General features: G+C 53.5%; 1 protein-coding gene across 1 annotated transcript in view; it reads right to left on the bottom strand.

Moving 5' to 3' along the window:
* The window catches only part of tns1b (tensin 1b), an 816,333-nt gene that overhangs the window by 119,852 nt on the left and 683,981 nt on the right, over positions 1-12,500 (bottom strand). The window contains exons 20-21 of the mRNA XM_087988578.1: positions 12,130-12,207; positions 6,939-7,043 (exon numbers count right to left, since the gene is read on the bottom strand). Coding sequence (XP_087844704.1) covers positions 6,939-7,043; positions 12,130-12,207 — 183 coding nt within the window. The remainder of the gene's footprint in view (positions 1-6,938; positions 7,044-12,129; positions 12,208-12,500) is intronic.

Below are 12,500 nucleotides of genomic sequence, written 5' to 3'. Positions count from 1 at the left end.
ACGCAACTTCCCACTACTATCCTTGACTGGACCTATTCCTACCCTAGTCATTCTTTTATTCCTGACATACCTATAGAAAACCTTAGGGTTTTCCCTAATCCTACCAACTAAGGATCTTTCATGTCCCCTCCTTGCTGCTCTTAGCTCTCTCTTCAGGTCCTTCCTGGCTACCTTATAACTCTCAATCGCCCCAATTGAACATAGACACACACACATACACATACTCTCCTACACACACACACACACACACATAGACACACACACACATACTCTCCTACACACACACAGACACACACACATACTTTCCTACACAGACACACACATACACCTCACACACAGGCACACATATACACACACACACAGACACACACACAGGCTCACACACACTCAGACACACGCACACACAGACACACTCACACAGACATACATCCCAAACTGGAGCAGGGTGAGCACGTTCTGCCCCTCCAACCTCTAGATTAGATTTAGATTAGATTACAGTGTGGAAACAGGCCCTTCAGCCCAACAAGTCCACACCGACCCGCCGAAGCGAAACCCACCCATACCCCTATATTTACCCCTTACCTAACACTACGGGCAATTTAGCATGGCCAATTCACCTGACCCTGCACATCTTTGGACTGTGGGAGGAAACCGGAGCACCCGGAGGAAACCCACGCAGACACGGGGAGAACGTGCAAACTCCACACAGTCAGTCGCCTGAGGCGGGAATTGAACCCGGGTCTCTGGCACTGTGAGGCAGCAGTGCTAACCACTGTGCCACCATGCCGCCCTCTAACTGCTCCTCTGCTGTTCACGAATACCAAGCAGACCCAATCATTACACACCAAGGTAAAGAGCTCGATGGCACACATAAAGGCCCTTCTGCCCATCACGTCTGTGCCAGTGAGAAACAGCCACCTCACAATCCCCTCATCCCATTTCCCAGCAGTTGGCCCCCAGCCTTGGCATTTCAAGGGTACATCGAAATCCCCCTTCAGTGTGGCGAGGCTCCCTGCCTCCCCCACCCTCACAGGCAGTCAGTTCCAGATTCCCCACCCCCCCCCCCTCTGGGGGGAAAGGTATTTCCTCACATCCCACTAACCCTCCTGCCCCTTCCCCTTAATCTATGCCCCTGGACATTGATCCCTTCACCAAGGGAAACATTTCTTCTGGTCTAACCTATTTGTCACAAGCATCATTATTTATATAACGCAATCCTTATTGCCAGAACAGTATTGCACTGTCAGTGGGTCAGTACTGAGGGAGTGCCACACTGTCAGAGGGTCAGTGCTGAGGGAGTGCTGCACTGTCGGAGGGTCAGTACTGAGGGAGTGCCACACTGTCGGAAGGTCAGTACTGAGGGAGTGCCACACTGTCAGAGGGTCAGTACTGAGGGAGTGCCACACTGTCAGAGGGTCAGTGCTGAGGGAGTGCCACACTGTCAGAGGGTCAGTACTGAGGGAGTGCCACACTGTCGGAAGGTCAGTGCTGAGGGAGTGCTACACTGTCGGAAGGTCAGTGCTGAGGGAGTGCCACACTGTCGGAAGGTCAGTGCTGAGGGAGTGTCACACTGTCGGAAGGTCAGTACTGAGGGAGTGCCGCACTGTCAGAGGGTCAGTACTGAGGGAGTGCCACACTGTCAGAGGGTCAGTGCTGAGGGAGTGCCACACTGTCGGAGGGTCAGTGCTGAAGGAGTGCCGCACTGTCAAAGGGTCAGTACTGAGGGAGTGCCGCACTGTCGGAGGGTCAGTGCTGAGGGAGTGCCACACTGTCAGAGGGTCAGTACTGAGGGAGCACTGCACTGTCAGAGGGTCAGTGCTGAGGGAGTGCCACACTGTCGGAAGGTCAGTACTGAGGGAGTGCCGCACTGTCGGAGGGTCAGTACTGAGGGAGTGCCGCACTGTCGGAGGGTCAGTATGAGGGAGTGCCGCACTGTCGGTGGGTCAGTACTGAGGGAGTGCCGCACTGTCGGAGGGTCAGTACTGAGGGAATGCTGCACTGTCGGAGGGTCAGTACTGAGGGAGTGCCGCACTGTCAGAGGGTCAGTACTGAGGGAGTGCCGCACTGTCGGAGGGTCAGTACTGAGCGAGTGCCGCACTGTCGGAGGGTCAGTACTGAGGGAATGCTGCACTGTCGGAGGGTCAGTACTGAGGGAGTGCCGCACTGTCAGAGGGTCAGTACTGAGGGAATGCTGCACTGTCGGAGGGTCAGTACTGAGGGAATGCCGCACTGTCAGAGGGTCAGTACTGAGGGAGCACTGCACTGTCAGAGGGTCAGTGCTGAGGGAGTGCCGCACTGTCAGAGGGTCAGTGCTGAGGGAGTGCCACACTGTTGGAGGGTCAGTACTGAGGGAGTGCCACACTGTCAGAGGGTCAGTGCTGAGGGAGTGCCACACTGTCAGAGGGTCAGTGCTGAGGGAGTGCCACATTGTCGGAGGGTCAGTACTGAGGGAGCACTGCACTGTCAGAGGGTCAGTGCTGAGGGAGTGCCGCACTGTCAGAACTGAGGGAGTGCCACACTGTCGGTGTACTGTTCTGTCAATGTGACATTGTCGCGGGGTCCTTGCTGGGGGCCTGTGGTGTGTAGGTGGCTATTTGATCAGAGGCTACCAGTGTTTTTCCTCGTGTCATGAAGAATATTGAACCCTGTCATTGTTCACAGCTGGTCAGTTTGCATTTTGTAGGAGACCTGTGATTGACCCTGTTTGCAGTATTCCTGATGTTACACTGATTACGATGCAAATCCAACACATCCGCGAGGAAATGTGTCAGCATACCAAAAGATTGTAAAAGGAACTATCATAATGCAGATTCTCTTCTTTGTTCCTGTTTTAAATTCTTTAATATCATTTACCCACACCAGGCTTTCTGTTATCTTTATGCCCCTTTGCACCTCTCTCTCCATCGAATCAGAAATGAGGGCAATCTGCCTGTAAAGCCTGTACCTCGATTCACATAACAGGAATAAATCAAATCAAATCAAACCTCCCGTACAGAGGAGGACATTCCACCCATCGACACACTGACAGCTCGGTTGAAGAGTAATGTACTTGGCCACACTCCCCTGTTGGTCTTCCATATCGTCATCACTTCTTATCCTTCAAATATTTATCCACTTCCTTTTAAACCCATTCACACTCCCCTCTCAGGGAGAATACTCCCAAGTATTTTTTCAGAAAAGATGTTCCTCCAATTATTTAGACAATAGACAATAGGTGCAGGAGAAGGCCATTCTGCCCTTCGAGCCTGCACCACCATTCGTGATGATCATGGCTGATCATCCTTAATCAGTATCCTGTTCCTGCCTTATCTCCATAACCCTTGATTCCACAATCCTTGAGAGCTCTATCCAACTCTTTCTTAAATGAATCCAGAGACTGGGCCTCCACTGCCCTCTGGGGCAGAGCATTCCACACAGCCACCACTCTCTGGGTGAAGAAGTTTCTCCTCATCTCTGTCCTAAATGGTCTACCCCGTATTTCTAAGCTGTGTCCTCTGGTTCGGCACTCACCCATCAGCGGAAACATGTTTCCTGCCTCCAGAGTGTCCAATCCTTTAATAATCTTATATGTCTCAATCAGATCCCCTCTCAGTCTTCTAAACTCAAGGGTATACAAGCCCAGTCGCTCCAGTCTTTCAGCGTAAGGTAGTCCTGCCATTCCAGGAATTGACCTCGTGAACCTACGCTGCACTCCCTCAATAGCCAGAATGTCTTTACTCAAATTTGGAGACCAGAACTGCACACAGTAGTCCAGGTGTGGTCTCACCAGGGCCCTGTACATCTGCAGAAGCACCTCTTTGCTTCTATACTCAATCCCTCTTGTTATGAAGGCCAGCATGCTATTAGCCTTCTTCACTACCTGCTGTACCTGCATGCTTACCTTCATTGACTGGTGTACAAGAACACCTAGATCTCGTTGTACTGTCCCTTTACCTAACTTGACTCCATTTAGGTGGTAATCTGCCTTCCTGTTCTTGCCACCAAAGTGGATAACCACACATTTATCCACATCAAACTGCAATCTCTCCATGTACTGGAATTGTTCAGCTCTAGTACCATCCCAGTGAATGGCTTCCATTACTCAAATCCTCCACGGCCCTCTGTAGCTCCATAATAGACCCAATTCTCCAACTGCAGACAAACAGACTGTCCTGCCCGCTTCAAACATTCATCACAACTGTCACCCCCCCAAAGCTCTCTGCTCCTCATCCCCCTTTTCAATTTGTGTCCTTCCCCTTGGAAGACAACATTTGCAGATGGAAATCAGTGAAAAAGCAGGTTGTGGGAGGTATACGAGCAGTTTACAAAGAGATAGCAATCAGTTCAGTAAGTGGGCAAAACGTTGGCAAATGGAGCACAATGTGGGAAAATGTGAGGTTGTTCACTTGGGAATGAACAGGGTATTATTGAAATAGGGAGAAACAACAACAGGCTGCAACACAAAGGGACTTAGGGGGGACTTGTCTCACAACACAGAAAGCTAGCACCCAGGGAGCAGCAGGTAATCAGGAAGGGTCACGGAATGCTGGACCTTATTTCAAGGGGATTGGAGTATAAGAGTAGAGAATTCTTACCGTGACTGTAGAGGGTGCTGGGAGGCCACATCGGGAGCACTGGGAGCAGGCTTGGTCCCTTTTTTAAGGGAAGATGTTATTTCATGGGAGGCAGCTCAGAGACGGGTCACTGGGACAGTCCCTGGTCTCATGAGCAAAGGATAAAGAGGTTGGGGCTCTACTCCTTGGAGTTTAGAGAATGAGTTGGGATCTCATTGAAACAGATAGGATTCTAAAGGGGCTTGACAGGGTCAATGATGAGAGGATGGTTCCCCCATTGGGAGAATCTAAGTCCTATATTTACCCAGAGGGCAACAACCTCTCCACACCAACCCAAAAAGTGAAGGCCCCTAAGAATCTTGTATGTTTCATTAAGGTCACCTCTCATTCTCTGAACCCCCATTGAGTACAGGCCCAACCAACTCACCCTCTCCTCATGAGACAGTCCCTCCATCCCCGGGGTCAGCCGAGTGAACCTTCTCTGGGCTGCCCCCAGTGGCAGTCTGTCTTTCCTTAGAAAAGGGGGCCCCAAACCTCTTCACAGTATTCCAGCTGGGGTCTCATTATGGCCTTGTATAGTTTTAGTAAAACCTCCTGACTTTTATTTGCCATTCCCTTTGGAATTCAGGGAGAACGAGCCATTTGGAAACAGAACTGGCCCGAAGGTAGAAGACGGAGGGTGGTGGAGGGTTGTTTTTCAGACTGGAGGCCTGTGACCAGTGGAGTGCCACAAGGATCGGTGCTGGGCCCTCTACTTTTTGTCATTTACATAAATGATTTGGATATGAGCATAAGAGGTACAGTTAGTAAGTTTGCAGATGACACCAAAATTGGAGGCGTAGTGGACAGCGAAAGGGTCACCTCAGATTATAACTGGATCTGGACCAGATGGGCCAATGGGCTGAGAAGTGGCAGATGGAGTTTAATTCAGATGAATGCGAGGTGCTGTATTTTGGGAAAGCAAATCTTAGCAGGACTTATTCACTTAATGGTAAGGTCCTAGGGAGTGTTGCTGAACAAAGAGACCCTGGCGTGCAGGTTCATAGCTCCTTGAAAGTGGAGTCGCAGGTAGATAGGATAGTGAAGAAGGCATTTGATATGCTTTCCTTTATTGGTCAGAGTATTGAGTACAGGAGTTGGGAGGTCATGTTGCGGCTATGCAGGACATTGGTTAGGCCACTATTGGAATATTGCGTGCAATTCTGGTCTCCTTCCTATCGGAAAGATGTTGTGAAACTTGAAAGGGTTCAGAAACGATTTACAAGGATGTTGCCAGGGTTGGAGGATTTGAGCTATAGGGAGAGGCTGAACAGGCTGGGACTGTTTTCCTGGATCGTCGGAGGCTGAGAGTTGACCTTATAGAGGTTTACAAAATCATGAGGGGCATGGATAGGATAAATAGACAAAGTCTTTTCCCTGGGGTGGGGGAGTCCAGAACTAGAGGGGTTTAGGTTGAGAGGGGAGAGATATAAAAGAGACCTAAGGGGCAACTTTTTCACACAGAGGGTGGTGCGTGTAGATTAGATTACATTAGATTACATTACATTACATTACAGTGTGGAAACAGGCCCTTCGGCCCAACGAGTCCACACCGACCCGCCGAAGCGCAACCCACCCATACCCCTACATGTACCCCTTACCTAACACTACGGGCAATTGAGCATGGCCAATTCACCTGACCTGTATGGAATGAGCTGCCAGAGGATGTGGTGGAGGCTGGTACAATTGCAACATGTAAGAGGCATTTGGATGAGTATTTGAATAGGAAGGGTTTGGAGGGATATGGGCCGGGTGCTGGCAGGTGGGACTAGATTGGGTTGGGATATCTGGTCGGCATGGACGGGTTGGACCGAAGGGTCTGTTTCTGTGCTGTACATCTCTATAACTCCAAATAAAGTCTGAAGTCACATAACACCAGGTTATAGTCCATTAGGCTGTGCGATTCCCTCCACTTCACCTGATGAAGGGGCAGCGCTCTGAAAGCTTGTGATTTCAAATACACCTGTTGGACTATAACCTGGTGTCTCGAGTGACTGACTTTGTCCAGCCCGGTGCAGCCCCGGGCCCCTCCACACCTTTGAAATAAAGACCAGTGTGCTATTTGCCTTCCCGATCTCCCAGTGAGTCACGAATGTGGATTCCCAAATCCCTCAGTGTTGCAGCTTTCTGTAAACATTTCCCATTTCAATAAGAAAATAAATCATGTTCAGCTCCTCTACTTGTCTGGCGAAAGTGCATGTCTTACAACACCTTCCATTTCTGTCTGTCTGTGTGTCTCTCTCTGTCTGCCCCCCCACCCACTTCCCACCTCCCTCCGCCTCCATCCCACCCCCTTTCCTGCAACCCTGTCTCCCCGTTGAGGGGGAGGGAGCTGGGTGAGCGTACCTTGTCCAAGTGCCGCTGAGTGGAGCATGATGTCGGCCGGATTGTGAGGTTTCAGACCCAGGGCAGAGAGGGGGGTCTTCGCCAGTCCTGGGGGGGAGCGGGCAGCTGTAAACAATCAGAACATTGTGTTTAGAGACAGGGGAGACAGGGGAGACTGGGGAGACTGGGGAGACAGGGGAGACAGGGGAGACAGGGGAGACTGGGGAGACTGGGGAGACTGGGGAGACTGGGGAGACAGGGGAGACAGTGGAGACAGTGGAGACAGGGGAGACAGGAGAGACAGGAGAGACAGGGGAGACAGGGGAGACAGGGGAGACAGGAGAGACAGGGGAGACAGGGGAGACAGGGGAGACAGGGGAGACAGGGGAGACAGGAGAGACAGGAGAGACAGGAGAGACAGGGGAGACAGGGGAGACAGGGGAGACAGGAGAGACAGGAGAGACAGGGGAGACAGGGGAGACAGACAGGGGAGACAGGGGAGACAGGGAAGACAGGGGAGACAGGGGAGACAGGGGAGACAGGGGAGACAGGAGAGACAGACAGGGGAGACAGGGGAGACAGGAGAGACAGACAGGAGAGACAGACAGGAGAGACAGACAGGGGAGACAGGAGAGACAGGGGAGACAGGGAACACAGGGAAGACAGGGGAGACAGGGGAGAGAGGGGAGACAGACAGGGGAGACAGGGGAGACAGGGGAGACAGGAGAGACAGGAGAGACACTCAGGAGAGACAGGAGAGACAGGGGAGACAGACAGGAGAGACTGGAGAGACAGGAGAGACAGGAGAGACAGGAGATACAGGGAGGACAGGAGAGACAGGAGAGACAGGAGAGACAGAAGAGACAGGGGAGACAGGGGAGACAGGGGAGACAGGAGTGATAGGGGAGACAGGGGAGACAGGGGAGACAGACAGGGGAGACAGGGGAGACAGGAGAGACAGGAGAGACAGACAGGAGAGACAGGAGAGACAGGGGAGACAGACAGGAGAGACAGGGGAGACTGGAGAGACAAGGGAGACAGGGGAGACAGGAGAGACAGGAGAGACAGGAGAGACAGGAGAGACTGGAGAGACAGGAGAGACAGGAGAGACAGGAAAGACAGGAGAGACAGGGGAGACAGGGGAGACAGGGGAGACAGGGGAGACAGGAGAGACAGGAGAGACAGGGGAGACAGGAGAGACAGGGGAGACAGGGGAGACGGGGAGACGGGGAGACGGGGGAGACGGGGAGACGGGGAGACGGGGGAGACGGGGAGACGGGGGAGACGGGGAGACAGGGGAGACAGGGGAGACAGGGGAGACAGGAGAGACAGGAGAGACAGGGGAGACAGGGGAGACAGGAGAGACAGGAGAGACAGGGGAGACAGGGGAGACAGGGGAGACAGGGGAGACAGGAGAGACAGGAGAGACAGGGAAGACAGGGGAGACAGGGGAGACAGGGGAGACAGGGGAGACAGGAGAGACAGGAGAGACAGGGGAAACAGGGGAAACAGACAGGGGAGACAGACAGGGGAGACAGGGGAGACAGACAGGGGAGACAGACAGGAGAGACAGGGGAGACAGGGGAGACAGGAGAGACAGACAGGAGAGACTGGGAGACAGGAGAGACAGGGGAGACAGGAGAGACAGACAGGAGAGACAGGTTGGACAGGGGAGACAGGATAGACAGGATAGACAGGATAGACAGGATAGACAGGGGTGACAGGGGAGACAGGGGAGACAGGAGAGACCGGAGAGACAGGAGAGACAGGAGAGACAGGAGAGACAGGGGACACAGGGGAGACAGGGGAGACAGACAGGAGAGACTTGATGGACAGGGAAGACAGGATAGACAGGATAGACAGGGGAGACAGGGGAGACAGGGGAGACAGGAGAGACAGGAGAGACAGGAGAGACAGGAGAGACAGGGGATACGGGGAGACAGGGGAGACAGGGGAGATAGGAGAGACAGGGGAGACAGGAGAGACAGGCAGGAGAGACAGGATGGACAGGGGAGACAGGATAGACAGGATAGACAGGGGAGACAGGGGAGACAGGGGAGACAGGGGAGATAGGAGAGACAGGGGAGATAGGAGAGACAGGAGAGACTGGAGAGACAGGAGAGACAGGGGAAATAGGGGAGATAGGGGAGACAGGGGAGACAGGGGAGACAGGGGAGACAGGGGACACAGGGGACACAGGGGAGACAGGGGAGACAGACAGGAGAGACGGGGAGACAGACATGAGAGATGGGGGAGACAGGAGAGACGGGAGAGACGGGGGAGACGGGGGAGATGGGGGAGACAGGGGAGGCAGGGGAGACAGGGGAGACAGGGGAGACGGGGGAGACGGGGGAGACAGGGGAGACGGGATGGGCTGAGTAGATGAACACAAGGAGGGACTCGCCTCTCCCTGTGTGACAGCCCAGCAGGCTCCGTGATGCTGCCCAAGTAACTGGGTATCTTTCCTGTGACCATCAGCCTTGCTGATCACAGACATTACATTGAACATCAATGAGATAGACCGTCAGAGAACCTGCTGGCATTTTACAACACCGGCAATTAGTTTGGGGACTGATACAGGGCTATGGGGAGAGAGAGCGGGGAAGTGGGACTAGTTTGGGGATTGATACAGGGCTATGGGGAGAGAGAGCGGGGGACAGTGGGATGAGTTTGGGGATCGATACAGGACTATGGGGAGAGAGAGCGGGGAAGTGGGACTAGTTTGGGGATTGATACAGGACTATGAGGAGAGAGAGCGGGGGTAGTGGGATTAGTTTGGGGATTGATACAGGGCTATGGGGAGAGAGCGGGGGTAGTGGGATGAGTTTGGGGATCGATACAGGGCTATGGGGAGAGAGAGCGGGGGTAGTGGGATTAGTTTGGGGATCGATACAGGACTATGGGGAGAGAGAGCGGGGAAGTGGGACTAGTTTGGGGATTGATACAGGACTATGAGGAGAGAGAGCGGGGGTAGTGGGATTAGTTTGGGGATTGATACAGGGCTATGGGGAGAGAGAGCGGGGAAATGGGACTAGTTTGGGGATTGATACAGGGCTATGGGGAGAGAGCGGGGGTAGTGGGATTAGTTTGGGGATTGATACAGGGCTATGGGGAGAGAGAGCGGGGAAATGGGACTAGTTTGGGGATTGATACAGGGCTATGGGGAGAGAGCGGGGGGTAGTGGGATTAGTTTGGGGATTGATACAGGGCTGTGGGGAGAGAGAGCGGGGAAATGGGACTAGTTTGGGGATTGATACAGGGCTATGGGGAGAGAGCGGGGGGCAGTGGGATTAGTTTGGGGATTGATACAAGGCTATGAGGAGAGAGAGCGGGGGGCAGTGGGATTAGTTTGGGGATTGATACAGGGCTATGGGGAGAGAGAGCGGGGAAATGGGACTAGTTTGGGGATTGATACAGGGCTATGGGAAGAGAGCGGGGGGCAGTGGGATTAGTTTGGGGATTGATACAAGGCTATGAGGAGAGAGAGCGGGGGTAGTGGGATTAGTTTGGGGATCGATACAGGGCTATGGGGAGAGAGAGCGGAGCAGTGGGATTAGTTTGGGGATTGATACAGGGCTATGGGGAGAGACAGCGGGGGCAGGGGGATTAGTTTGGGGATTGATACAGGGCTATGGGGAGAGAGAGCCGGACAGTGGGATTAGTTTGGGGATTGATACAGGGCTATGGGGAGAGAGCGGGGGGAGTGGGATTAGTTTGGGGATTGATACAGGGCTATGGGGAGAGAGCGGGGGCAGTGGGATTAGTTTGGGGATTGATACAGGGCTATGGGGAGAGAGAGTGGGCCAGGTTGATTAGTTTGGGGATTGATACAGGGATATGGGGAGAGAGCGGGGCAGTGGGATTAGTTTGGGGATTGATACAGGGCTATGGGGAGAGAGGGGGGACAGTGGGATTAGTTTGGGGATTGATACAGGGCTATGGAGAGAGAGAGGGGCAGTGGGATTAGTTTGGGGATTGATACAGGGCTATGGGGAGAGAGCGGGGGGCAGTGGGATTAGTTTGGGGATTGATACAGGGCTATGGAGAGAGAGAGGGGCAGTGGGATTAGTTTGGGGATTGATACAGGGCTATGGGGAGAGAGCGGGGGCAGTGGGATTAGTTTGGGGATTGATACAGGGCTATGGAGAGAGAGAGGGGCAGTGGGATTAGTTTGGGGATTGATACAGGGCTATGGGGAGAGAGCGGGGGGCAGTGGGATTAGTTTGGGATTGATACAGGGCTATGGGGAGAGAGCGGGGGACTGTGGGATTAGTTTAGAGATTGATACAGGGCTATGGGGAGAGAGAGTGGGGCAGTGGGATTAGTTTGGTGATTGATACAGGGCTATGGGGAGAGAGCGGGACAGAGGGATTAGTTTGGGATTGATACAGGGCTATGGAGAGAGAGCGGGGGCAGTGGGATTAGTTTGGGGATTGATACAGGGCTATGGGGAGAGAGAGCGGGGTAGTGGGATTAGTTTGGGGATTGATACTGGGCTATGGGGAGAGAGTGGGGGGCAGTGGGATTAGGTTGGGTTTGATACAGGGCTATGGGGAGAGAGCGGGGGGCAGTGGGATTAGTTTGGGATTGATACAGGGTTATGGGGAGAGAGCGGGGGACTGTGGGATTAGTTTGGGATTGATACAGGGCTATGGGGAGAGAGCGGGGGGCTGTGGGATTAGTTTGGGATTGATACAGGGTTATGGAGAGAGAGCGGGGGGCTGTGGGATTAGTTTGGGATTGATACAGGGCTATGGGGAGAGCGCGGGGGGCAGTGGGATTAGTTTGGGGATTGATACAGGGCTATGGGGAGAGAGCGGGGGGCAGTGGGATTAGTTTGGGGATTGATACTGGGCTATGGGGAGAAAGCGGGGGGCAGTGGGATTAGTTTGGGGATTGATACAGGGCTATGGGGAGAGAGTGGGGGGCTGTGGGATTAGTTTGGGATTGATACAGGGTTATGGGGAGAGAGTGGGGGGCTGTGGGATTAGTTTGGGGATTGATACTGGGCTATGGGGAGAGAGCGGGGGACAGTGGGATTAGTTTGGGGATTGAGACAGGGGCCTGGGTGCTGGGTTTGGTGTGAGATGTGCCAGGTCTGTTTGACAGTGATCTTTCTGCTGTTTGTCCTTCATGTTCCATCTCGCTAGGGATTCAGGAATCGAGTGGTTTTTATGAAAGATATTTGAAGAATAAAAAGGTGAGTTCTCACCGGCAGTGGTGGGACTGGTTGGTCCTCCATCCATTTCCTCGAAAGCCTCTCGGTAGCTGTGCATGTTGGGCTGAGGGAGACAAAGTGATGGTTAGTGATGACAGCAGCAATGACCCACACTCACCAGCTTCGAGAGACTCACTCGGGAGAGATCCTCACACACTCCTCCACAGCTCGTCCAGCTCACTCTATCTGCTCCTCTCCGACACTGACTACAGGAGGAGGCCATTCAGCCCTTCGGGCCTGTCACACAGCAACAGGAGGAGGCCATTCAGCCCCTCGGGCCTGTCACACAGCAACAGGAGGAGGCCATTCAGCCCCTCGGGCCTGTCACACAGCAGCAGGAGGAGGCCATTCAGCCCCTCGGGCCT

The sequence above is a fragment of the Chiloscyllium plagiosum genome, unplaced genomic scaffold, assembly GCF_037043375.1.
Source record: "Chiloscyllium plagiosum isolate Xiang-an unplaced genomic scaffold, Cpla_swu_hap1 HiC_scaffold_7, whole genome shotgun sequence".
NCBI lineage: Eukaryota > Metazoa > Chordata > Chondrichthyes > Orectolobiformes > Hemiscylliidae > Chiloscyllium > Chiloscyllium plagiosum.
Note: the sequence above shows the minus strand (reverse complement) of the source record. Positions and strands in the feature narration are given on the sequence as shown.